Consider the following 13,315-nt stretch of genomic DNA (forward strand, 5'->3'; position numbering starts at 1 on the left):
TCAAGCTTTCTGTTTAGACAGTCGAAAAAAATTTTTCAAAAACCGATTCTGAGCTATATCGAAATTAAAACTTTTACCTTGAATTTCAAGGTCAAATGTTAATTTTTTGGAAAAACTTTTACCACTATCGTATAGCGCAGAAAAAGACCATTAAAAATCATTACTTATATGTTAACTTTTATGCATCATACTTATAAATATAATAAATTGAAAAAAAAACATTTTTAAAAAAGTCAAAATTTTGTAACTCTTTAACTCAAAAAATAGTTTATCAAATTCAAAAATACTTGATATTTAGACTTTCACTAACAATAACAACATTTCAGTCAAGTTTTGACCAAATTGGAAAACTTTTATTTTTTAGTCAGGACATTTCAGGAATTTTGCCCCATATACATGCTAATGTTGCTTTTACATTTACAATTAATAAAATACGTTGAATCCACGTACTGTGTATCAGATCGAGTATAGAACCAATCGCTGGTGCATTAACCAGCATTCGATCTTCAATGTCGTTGTCGTCGTCGTCAACAACGGAATCGTCATTCGTACATTCGTCTAATACAATCGACAATTTATCGGGATTTCTTTTACTCTGAGACTCCATTGTTTTTTTTTTCTTTTCATGTTTAATCGACAAAATAATTACACTGACGCGCCTAGAATACCTCGCCTTTTTTATACGTCTCCCCCCACAATCGAGAGGACCTATCTCTCTCTTTTGTTTTAAGTGTGCAACACGAGGTCACGACGTACTTTTTTGTCAAAACAAAAAGGAATATTGATTGCGTTATTCGGAGAAATGACGAATCTCATCGATTGTCTCCGACGCGGCGTAACGACTACGAATAGATCGCGCGCACTCGCGCGAAACGAGAAAAACGGTGACAATAGTCTCCAACGCGCAAGCGCGACCTTGAATAAAGACATTCATATTAAATAAACAAATGCATTGTGTAATATTAAATAAAATGATTTCATTCAACTTAATAATTAGTACGTATTGGGCAACGTGACCTCGATGTCAGTGATCCACAATCGGTGTAGCGCGACTCACGTGTAATAAGAAATAATGAAGAGAAGAACTCATCGATTGCATCATTCACAAAAATGACGAATCTAATCGTATACAACATGCATTTAACAGGAAATAATGAAGAGGAAAGATAGTACGTCGATTGCGTCATTCAGAGAAATGACAAATCTAATCGGAGACGACATGCATTGCGTAATACGACGATTATCACCAGCGCACGACCACGAGACTACGAAGCGCTCGAGCGCGACCTGGAATAGATAAACGTGAATTCGTCTAAAAATCGGTGTAGTATCGCGATTAAGTCATATGCATTGTATAATACGACGATTTATCTCCGACGCGGCGTAGCGCGACCCTGAGGCTACAAATAGATCGCGCACACTCGTGCGTAGTTTTTATTTTTCGATAAATAAATTAGTGCGTATACGTATATGTATATACGATACGCGCGTGTTTCTCGTGTTATTTAATTGTAGTACTCTCCCTCATGTAGTAATGACAATCGAATAACTAAGAAAACCTTTTCACATTCAATCATACTGAATTACACGAAAACAAAATATAAAAAAAATTAAAAAAACACCGATTACGCAATGTTACGCAACATTCACGCGACAACGTTGACGCAAATGTCACGCACCGGTCACGTGCAACAGGAGATAACGTATAACAGGAAATAATGAAAAGGAAGAAAGCACGTCGATTGCGTCATTCGAAGAAATGACGAATCTCAACGGAGAGTGGAGACGACACCCTGACGCGCGCATGCACGCGACCGACCATCGCGCCGCTCGCGAGAGAATCTCGGTGCGCACGCGCGACCGGCGCGGCCGCGAAAAGCGCGGGAACGACATAACTTGTAAGAGCGCGCGCTCGCGGAGAGCGAGACATAAGCGGGAAGCACAGACTTTTGCATAACGCATAAACCATATACATAAAGAATTTGATTGGTCCATTGACTCATGCATAAGAAAATGGGCCAATGAAATTCCTTATGCACATGCTTTATGCGTTATGCAAAAGTCTGTGCTCCCCGCTTTAACCTCGCTTCGCTCGCCGCAGCGAGCGCGCTTATGCTAATCCCGCACGCACGTGGCTACCGCGCGCGCCGCCCACGTCGTCGAGCGTCGCGGCGTCCCCACGTGGCAATGGGTCCGAACGTCGCGCCGTCGTCATGGAGACGGGCCGGCATCTCCCACCAGCGACGCGTGACCTTCGGTAACCAGCGATTCGATTTCTAACCCACACGCACACAAGTACACTCGCACGCACACAAACAAAAGCGAGCCACGCGATTGGCTGTACGACCCCTGGACAGTTTTAACTCACGTCTGTGGAATTCAAACATACATATTTCAACTACTCAACTAATAAACATTAATTTGACCTAACTTATATAACACTTTTATAAAATGTGGTTTAAATCAAAAACAAAATTGTCAAATCAAAAAGCATAAAAACCACGCACAAGATCTATTTTGTGAGGACTTATTCAAGTCCTTATTTTATTATTAAAATATAAGTTTAAACGTTTCGGTCATAAAAATTTGACCATCTTCAGTATATAGTTAAGTTAATGTAACATTAAATCATACGCATATTATAATACAATATTCGCTTACATCTATTCGCCATATTACAAAATTTCTTCTTGGTAAAATAATCTCAACATAAAACCTCGTTCTTGTCTCAATGTAAATTCTCCTTCCAATTATTGCGAATTATTATTTTGAAGAAACATCGTTGGTAGACTATATAAATCAAACGATTAAATTAAGATAATACTATTACAAAATACTAAATTTATTTGTTGATGAATATAATGCAAAGTTACCTATGTTTCGTTAAAAAATTCGTTAAATCTTGAGTGAAAAGTCAGAGAAAAATCGTACATTACACCAGTAAAGTCAGATATGTTATAACGATGTTCTTATATGTATATGAACTTGAAAACAATAAAATAAACAATAAAAATATTAACTACGATAGAGGATTTACATTCGATTCTTGGTGTGTGTTTGTTATGATAGAATAATACATTTGTGGCAATTTTTCAGTGTCACTTTGTAAATTTAGACTGTTAGTTTGATTCTTGATATGAATCATTTCCGAAATTGATCTTTTGAAATATATAGGTTCATTATCTAAAATTGCAGTATTATCCCAATCAATGTCATGATTACAATTTACTTGATGTTTGCTTACAACAGAGGTATTATTAATTCTTTTCCAACCATCCCTATGTTCTTTTAATCGCGTTTTTAGTCGTCTTTTCGTTTGTCCGACATAAGTCATAACATGGCCGGAGACGCTACCGCGTCTCCTGATCACAATCCTTGCAATTGATCTTATATACAACATTAGTGTTATCGAACTTATCTAGTTTATCTTTTCCTGTTTTAATTATACTACTAAGATTATTAATCGGTTTGTAGGCAATATCCGTATTCGGAATATTAATGATGTTTTTAAACTTTTCTGAAACATTTTTGTGATACGGCACTACCAAATAATTATTTTTTCTTTTTATTCCATTATTCATAATACTATTTCTATTGATATTATAATATTTTAAACTATTAATTCTATCATTAATACAAGAAAACAAAAATTTTAAAGGATATCCATTACCGATTAATATTCTGATTAATTCTGTGATGTTATTAGAATGAAATTTCGGATGCGACAATAATATTATACGATCAATCAAGGAAATTATTACGCCTTTTTTATGACACATTGGATGATTCGAAAAGAAATTAAGATATCTTCCAGAGTTCGTAGGTTTTTTGTACACATCAAAAATGATTCTGTCGTTTTCTACACCTACTTTAACATCTAAAAAATTCATCCAACCATCAATACCACACTCCATAGTAAAATTGATTCTTTCGTTATACGAGTTAAAAGTATCAAAAACTTTTTTAATATCCAATTTAGGGATTGCTATTAATATATCGTCTACATATCGTTGGTATATTGGAATGTCAACATTTATAGTTGAAAGAATCTTTGTTTCCAAATCCTCCATTACGATGCCGGCTAAAATCGGAGACATAGGTAACTTTGCATTATATTCATCAACAAATAAATTTAGTATTTTGTAATAGTATTATCTTAATTTAATCGTTTGATTTATATAGTCTACCAACGATGTTTCTTCAAAATAATAATTCGCAATAATTGGAAGGAGAATTTACATTGAGACAAGAACGAGGTTTTATGTTGAGATTATTTTACCAAGAAGAAATTTTGTAATATGGCGAATAGATGTAAGCGAATATTGTATTATAATATGCGTATGATTTAATGTTACATTAACTTAACTATATACTGAAGATGGTCAAATTTTTATGACCGAAACGTTTAAACTTATATTTTAATAATAAAATAAGGACTTGAATAAGTCCTCACAAAATAGATCTTGTGCGTGGTTTTTATGCTTTTTGATTTGACAATTTTGTTTTTGACCTAACTTGTTTGTGGTCTGTTGATTTGTAATAAAGGTCTTCATTATATCGTTGTACATCGTCATATACAGACATATTGACGATGAAATTTGATCAATGCGATTTGTGTAATATAATTGATTTTATGTCTGTTGTCGACCAACTGAGGTAAGCTTATTGAGTATTTAATTTATACCGTTTTATCAAATTTTCATTATATGTATGTAATATTTTGACATTGGAATAAATACATATTCACTTTCATTGCATTATCTTTTAATTATAAAATATATTTTTCGTCATATTTCTTTTTTTATTATTTTTATCTATTACTGACATTGTTTTTTTACTATTTTATTTAGAAATGTGGAGTCACAATTTACACTATTTGATGTCTTGCTTTGTTTATGGACTCTCGACATTTTGCGCCGATATAATTATGTCTTCAATAGCGAGTGAGATTGAAAATACCCATATCACAGAATTTTTATACATGTTTTTTCGTATTTTATTCGTTTTAATTTTTATAATATCATTGTACATTGTTAACGATAGTTGGTTCTTAACATTGAGAATGACCTAATTAAGGTCGTAACGTTTGTTTTTAAATTTTATTAAATTTTATATTTATTTTTAATTAATGACTGTTTATTACTAAGACCTTTATATTTTAATTAATATTTGGCTCGTAGCCCTATTTTATATTAATTATTTTTTAAAATGTATTTTAATATCACAAAATAAATCTCAATATCAGGTACACTATCGACACGTGGACGTATACGAGAGAGTCTCTGTATCTATATATTTTTAAAGAGTAACTTTTCTTCTTCTCTTTTGGCCGGGTCGGGCTTGCGCAGTGATGCTGGTATGTGATTACGCGACATGCCGATTAATGTTCTAGGTGAGAGATCGAAATAACAGCTTTTTACATTGCAAAAATGAATCACAATAGATGAGCATTAATTTCAAAAGAATTCTTATGTGCTCTACAATCTTGAATCAAATATAGTGTTCTAGGTGAGAGATCAAAATAACAGTTTTTTATATTTCAAAGATGAATCACAAAAGATCAGTATTAATTTTAATAGAATTCTTATACCAAATTGTCTATTTTAACATAATACATTTTATTACTGAAAGATAATGAAATGAAAATTAATATATATATATGAAAAATCTTGGCATACATAATGAGGTATTCAAGTACATGTTCCAGTTAGACTTATTGTTAGTCAAATCAGACGTAAGTTCGGAACTGTTGGGTATTACTGAAGAAGAAGAGAAGGGAACTGTTGCCTTTTTATCTTATTATTTTCTTAAATCTAATGACACGTATCATTTGTACGCCAAGTTAAATTCTACACTTCTTTCTCCCCGACTTGACCCACTACTCATCATTTTCACTCTCCTTCATATATGTATAATGGCCTGGTTTACATCGTGCACTTGATACGCGTATCAGGTACAATATTCGTATCAAATTGGTACTATAAACATTTAGTACGCACGATGTAAACGCTGTCGGATTATTTTGGTACGAGCGTATCAAGCAAGAGTATCGTACTAAACTGATACGCGTATCAAATGATACAAATGGCGATGTAAACGCATGAAACACATTTAATACGCGTACCAATTCTTTCACGACGTAAACCAGGCCGATATATTTTTAAATCATTCTTTAAAACATTTTTATATATACTTTTTAATACATCTGTACTTCAACATAGAATATTATCACGAAAGTAACTGATATTAAAATATCTATATAAATATACAATTTATACTAACTTCGATACATTGCACATCCTCCCTCCTCCCTTCCCCACTACTCATCTTTTTCATTTTATTTCACTATCTTGTCATATAATATGGATTTTTCCCATAATATATATCGTTTAATTAACTAATCTTTAAAAATTCTATCTCTAAAGATCTAAGAGGTACCATTCCTACACTTACTTAATTCTAATGACATGTATCATTTGTATGTATATATAAACTTACCTTTTTAAAAAAAAAGGTAGAAAAATGCGCTAAGAGTGGGTGCTGCTGGTCAAAAAACCATTTGGGCCAGTTTCACCAACGTCAATTACTTAATCGACTGTAAAACTGACCAATCACATTTGCTGTTTAGTAGAACCATATCTAAAAACCTACGTGATATTGTCCTTATTTACATAATTCTAATGACATGTATCATTTGTATAAAAGATTTGACATCAATAGTAGAGGCGCCAAGTTAAATTCTAATCTTTAAAAACCTACGTGGTATTATCCTTATTATTATTTATTTAAATCAATGACATGTATCGTTTGTATAAAAGATTTGATATCAATAGTCGGCGCCAAGTTATTCTACCTTATTACTTACTTAATTTTAATGATATTTATTATGGGAAAAAGTCCCGGAACGGTCAAATATTTCAAAAACCATTGGTATTTAAAAAAAACGCTGAAACACGTGAAACGATTTTTCAAAAAATCTATCTTTTGAGGGGGGTTACGACCCCCCACCCCTAAGGGGGCACGTGGGGCACGAGGGGGGTCGAAAATCTGAAATGGCAACATAGGTCGACTGGGGGTTCATTGGAAAGGTCTTTTCGAGACGAATCCAAAACACTACGCATAGAGGGCGCTGCGTTCACTTTTGACGGGAAAATTCAATTTTGTCAATTAGAAAATTTTGAACATTTTGAAAATTTCAGGGATGGCAATAGTAACTTAGCGAGGTTTTAACTGCAATTTCAAACATCCTGCAATATGTATGATCAGTCTTTTCTAACAATACCGTCGGCATTAGCATTACCCGAGATGTACCGCGTGGAGGTTGCACGGTCGGGTTTACATCTCTTCGGGGTGCTTTGTTCAGGTGGTTCCACTTGCCGTCACCTGTTTGTGTGTGTGTGCGTGCGTGCGTGCGTGCGTGCGTGTGTGTGTGTGTTTAATGTATTAAGATCCTATTTCAAAATCTACTGTCCATCTTACTGTTTTACGATTTCAGAGAAGTGGTTCAGTTATTGACGAACGAAGATCGGGTAGACCAAAAACAGCTACTAACGATGACGTGTCTATGCAGGTTCTCCAAAATATTATTGAAAACCTGCACAATCCTCCTTCGAGAATAGCTCAGGAATATGATATCGATCGAAAATCCGTTACAAAAGTTTTAAAGTCACACGGTTACCACCCGTTTAAAATACGACTCGTCCAAGAACTCTCTGAAGATGACTATGACAGAAGAGTAGAGTTTTGCGATGAAATGATGAGGAAATATGACGATAACAATCAATTCTTCAGTTGGATTTGTTTTTCTGACGAAGCTACTTTTGAACTGAGCGGATCTGTCAATCGTCAGAACATGCGATATTGGGCGGATGTTAATCCTTATTGGATGAGAGATTCGCATACTCAACACCCACAAAAACTGAATGTTTGGGCAGGAATTATTGGACAAAATATTGTTGGGCCGTTTTTTATCGCAGGGAACATAAATGCTGAGAATTATCTTCATCTATTACGAACGCAAGTGGTCCCACGTATCCAAGAAATTCTTGGACCTGCTTTTGAACAAGTTTGGTTTCAACAAGATGGAGCCCCAGCTCACTTCGCGGTAGTTACTCGAGATTACCTTAATGAAGTGTTTCCTAATAAATGGATTGGTAGAAGAGGATCGATTGAATGGCCGCCCAGATCACCGGACTTATCACCGCTGGACTACTTTTATTGGGGATACTTGAAGAGTAAAGTGTTTGAGACAAAACCTGCCGATATTAATGAATTGCAAGCAAGGATAATAAATGTTTCTAATTCAATCACACCAGAAATGTTGCGAAATGTTCAGGAAAGTATTTACATACGTATGGGTCACTGCCAAGCAGTGCACGGGCAACAGTTTGAACACTTAATACATTAAGTCCTGAATGTCTTCAATTCTGAACTCATTTTTATCCAGTTTCTTTTCATATTATTTATGCCAAAAAAAAATCGGACCTATGATACTCGACGTAAAATTTCATGTTCTTTCAGAATATGACCTCAGAATTTGCCTAACACCAATGCTTAAAAAGTTGTATACAATTTATTGCAAAAAAATGTCATTTTTTTGACTAAATAAAATTTTAGATCTAAAATTTCTATATGATACCGGCAATATACACATCCTTTACCACATAGAAAAGCGTTTTCGAGTCCTAAATTTTAAAATATGTATGGTCCGAAAAAAAAAATTTAACCTGGCGGTCCTCAAAATGGCGTCCGAAACAAATTTTGTTTTGAAAATGTTTAGGGCGCTCTAACTCGAAAACTATGAACTTTTTCGAAAAAATGAGAAGTATGAAAAGTTATCAGAATTCATCGAGGAATACATTAGAATTTTTTCTAATTTGTCGGTGACATTTTTGAAAATATTTTTATTCCAATTTTTTGAAAATTTTCTAGAGTTTACGAAAAATTCTGAAAAAATTCTGAAACATTTCTTGACGCATTCTAAGTATCTTTTGTGCTTTATCATTTTCTCCAGAAGTCGATAGTTTTCGAGGAAGAAAATGCTATTGATATCAAATCTTTTATACAAATGATAGATATCATTGATTTAAGTAAATAATAAGGATAATACCACGTAGGTTTTTAAAGATTAGAATTTAACTTGGCGCCGACTATTGATATCAAATCTTTTATACAAATGATACATGTCATTAGAATTATGTAAATAAGGACAATATCACGTAGGTTTTTAGAGATGGTTCTATTAAACAGCAAATGTGATTGGTCAGTTTCACAGTCGATTAAGTAATTGACGTTGGTAAAACTGGCCCAAATGGTTTTTTGATCAGCAGCACCCACTCTTAGCGCTTTTTTCTACCTCTTTTTTTTAAATGATAAGTTTATATATACGTACAAATGGTACATGTCATTAGAATTAAGTAAGTGTAGGAATGGTACCTCTTAGATCTTTAGAGATATAATTTTTAAAGACTAGTTAATTAAACGATATATTTTATGGGAAAAATAAATATTATATGACAAAATAGTGAAATAAAATGAAAATGATGAGTAGTGGGGAAGGGAAGACGGAGGATGGGCATGTATCGAAGTTAGTATAAATTGTATATTTATATAGATATTTTAATATCAGTTACTTTCGTGATAATATATAATATTATGTTAAAGTATAGATGTATCAAAAATATATATAAAGAATGATTTAAAGAATGATTTAAAAATATATTATACATATATGGAGGAGAGTGAAAATGATGAGTAGTGGGGCGAGTCGGGGAGAAAGAAGGGTAGAATTTAACTTGGCGTACAAATGATACGTGTCATTAGATTTAAGAAAATAATAAGATAAAAGAAGCAACAGTTCCCTTCTCTTCTTCTTCAGTAATACTCAACAGTTCCGAACTTACGTCTGATTTGACTAACAATAAGTCTAACTAGAACATGTACTTGAATACCTCATTATGTATGCCAAGATTTTACATATATATATATATATATATATATATATATTAAATTATCTTTCAGTAACAAAATGTATTATGTTAAAATAGACAATTTGGTATAAGAATTCTAATAAAATTAATACTGATCTTTTGTGATTCATCTTTGAAATATAAAAAACTGTTATTTTGATCTCTCACCTAGAACACTATATTTGATTCAAGATTGTGGAGCACATAAGATGGGATGTACTCAATATCTGGTTACAGAGATGCTAATATGTAATGAATTGTCGAACAATAGTTACTGTTAGATGTATCTTTTTATATATCATATTGTTATCAGTTGTTATATTATTTTTACATGAATATTGCTAAAAATTGTTTAGTGTGTTCGCTTTGCTGTTCGCGAATGAGTTACAGGTTATTTTATATATTCGTGTAAAGCAGCAATAATAAAATTAAATTTTTTATTGTCACAAATACATTTATCTTAATATATGATCTTTTCTTGTTACTTTAGTAACATCTATACAAATATATTGTTTATTTGTTGTATTTTGTATTATCTAAAATAAATTAATGTACTTTGAGGCATAATGGCGCACTAATACATAGGACACAATGGTGCACACTTAGTGTTTTGGACGATACCGAGACTAGTCTCGAGTATCGTGCCGAGACCGAGACGAGATTATCATTGTCGAGACCAGAACGATACCGAGACGAGATGAAAATTTCGAGATCATAATCGAGACCGAGACGAGATTATCATTGTCGAGACCAGAACGATACCGAGACGAGATGAAAATTTCGAGATCATAATCGAGACCGAGACGAGATTATCATTGTCGAGACCAGAACGATACCGAGACGAGATGAAAATTTCGAGATCATAATCGAGACCGAGACGAGATTATCATTGTCGAGACCAGAACGATACCGAGACGAGATGAAAATTTCGAGATCATAATCGAGACCGAGACGAGATTATCATTGTCGAGACCAGAACGATACCGAGACGAGATGAAAATTTCGAGATCATAATCGAGACCGAGACGAGATTATCATTGTCGAGACCAGAACGATACCGAGACGAGATGAAAATTTCGAGATCATAATCGAGACCGAGACGAGATTATCATTGTCGAGACCAGAACGATACCGAGACGAGATGAAAATTTCGAGATCATAATCGAGACCGAGACGAGATTATCATTGTCGAGACCAGAACGATACCGAGACGAGATGAAAATTTCGAGATCATAATCGAGACCGAGACGAGATTATCATTGTCGAGACCAGAACGATACCGAGACGAGATGAAAATTTCGAGATCATAATCGAGACCGAGACGAGATTATCATTGTCGAGACCAGAACGATACCGAGACGAGATGAAAATTTCGAGATCATAATCGAGACCGAGACGAGATTATCATTGTCGAGACCAGAACGATACCGAGACGAGATGAAAATTTCGAGATCATAATCGAGACCGAGACGAGATTATCATTGTCGAGACCAGAACGATACCGAGACGAGATGAAAATTTCGAGATCATAATCGAGACCGAGACGAGATTATCATTGTCGAGACCAGAACGATACCGAGACGAGATGAAAATTTCGAGATCATAATCGAGACCGAGACGAGATTATCATTGTCGAGACCAGAACGATACCGAGACGAGATGAAAATTTCGAGATCATAATCGAGACCGAGACGAGATTATCATTGTCGAGACCAGAACGATACCGAGACGAGATGAAAATTTCGAGATCATAATCGAGACCGAGACGAGATTTGAGCTAGTCTCGCCTCGTCTCGGCGAGACCGAATCACTCACACTTGCACAGTGGCTGCCGCCGCGCCGTGGCGCTATCCGCCGTGACACATGATTGAGGTTAGGCGCCAGCCTTTACGTGTTTGCATATTTTTAACTATCAAGAATTTTGTACGGATTACGAAGTGCACACGAACAGAAGTGTTATCTAGTAACATTGTACTTAATAATGTGTTCTAAGTCACTTTTAAGCAATATTCGATATTAATTGTTTAAAAGTAGATAAGTTTTATATGGTATCCCATTATACCCCGCATAAATGACATAGTGAGATTATGATACACTCTCACAAAACAATAATTTCGTCCTGTTAACTTATTCTTTTGCAGTAAAACTTAGATTTTTCTTATAGTAAAGACTCCAAAAAAAATTTTAATATATAAGCAAGTTGATTTCTTTATTTTTAATATATTTAAAACTTGAAAAAACTTAACTGTAACCATTATACCCCTGGTTCCCCTACCTGTGTTTTAATGGGTGCTTTCCACTTGACGACACAGGCGACAATGTGTTACACAGTGTTCGGTTTTGAGCGTTCCAGCAACGACACAGTGTCTCACTACTCGACACGGCGAAGAGATGAGTTTACATTGCTGTGTCACTGTGTCTCTATATTAAAATAATATTAAATAATTTTAAATAATATTTTAAATAATATTATACTGAAATTTATCAAAGTTGTTTGTTTCAATTTGTATATCTTCTTATTTGTCCATGAATAGTGATTAGACATACGGAATTCGGACAGAATGTTTGTTAAGTTGACTGGAGAACCACCTATTGGGGCTTTATCGAAACACATGTGTTCCAAGGAGCACCCTGACACTGTGTGACACTGTGTCACAATTTACGTCGTAGGTGGAAAGCACCCTATATCATGTTATAAACAACACAATAGATTAATGTTTGAACAATAATGAGGACACGTACTATCGCGCGGTTTAGATCACATATGTTATTATAAGTTAGTAACAGTTGGCCCTTCACACTGTATGCATAAAATTTTAATTGTTTTAGAAATTCCAGGTCCAGTCATCCTTGAATAACTTTTCCAAACAAAATTTTATCCCATAAAAAATACATTTTGGTGATTTTACCTTATTTTGAACCCAATTTTGCAGCTCACTTCACTTTCAAGGGTGAAATGCTACGCTTCTTATATTCTCTTCCAGGTGATTCTTAATTACGAGTAAATGTTCTCCGCTGCGTCCATCTGTCGACGGAGTTATGTACTGCTCGCTCGCTTGCGAGTTTCGTATACAGGGTGAATCAGAAAAAACGTTTGTCCTTAAAATGACGTATTCCTGAGATGATTTTAAAACATTTTTTCCTTTGTCAAAATTTTATCCGAAGCATAGATTTTGAATTATAAATAAAATAGTTAGCGAATTACGGGTCGCGTACGGAAGGCAGGCAGGGGCGGCGCAACTCATCGGTCAACGCGGGCGCCGGATTGCGATCAGCTGCTCGCTACGTACGAAACGCGTGTTACGATAATACGCGCGTATCTTCTCCTCTCTCTCTCTCTCTCTCTC

The 13,315-nt window shown here is 34.5% G+C and overlaps 1 protein-coding gene across 1 annotated transcript; it reads left to right on the plus strand.

Moving 5' to 3' along the window:
* Nucleotides 1–5,350: 5,350 nt before the first annotated feature.
* Nucleotides 5,351–8,407, plus strand: LOC108779793 (uncharacterized). Its single transcript, XM_018547299.1, has 2 exons — nucleotides 5,351–5,356; nucleotides 7,496–8,407. Exons 1-2 carry the CDS (start codon nucleotides 5,351–5,353, stop codon nucleotides 8,405–8,407), a joined length of 918 nt encoding a protein of 305 aa, XP_018402801.1.
* The last annotated feature ends 4,908 nt before the right edge of the window (nucleotides 8,408–13,315 follow it).

The sequence above is a fragment of the Cyphomyrmex costatus genome, unplaced genomic scaffold, assembly GCF_001594065.2.
Source record: "Cyphomyrmex costatus isolate MS0001 unplaced genomic scaffold, Ccosl1.0 scaffold62, whole genome shotgun sequence".
NCBI classification, from domain to species: Eukaryota; Metazoa; Arthropoda; class Insecta; order Hymenoptera; family Formicidae; genus Cyphomyrmex; species Cyphomyrmex costatus.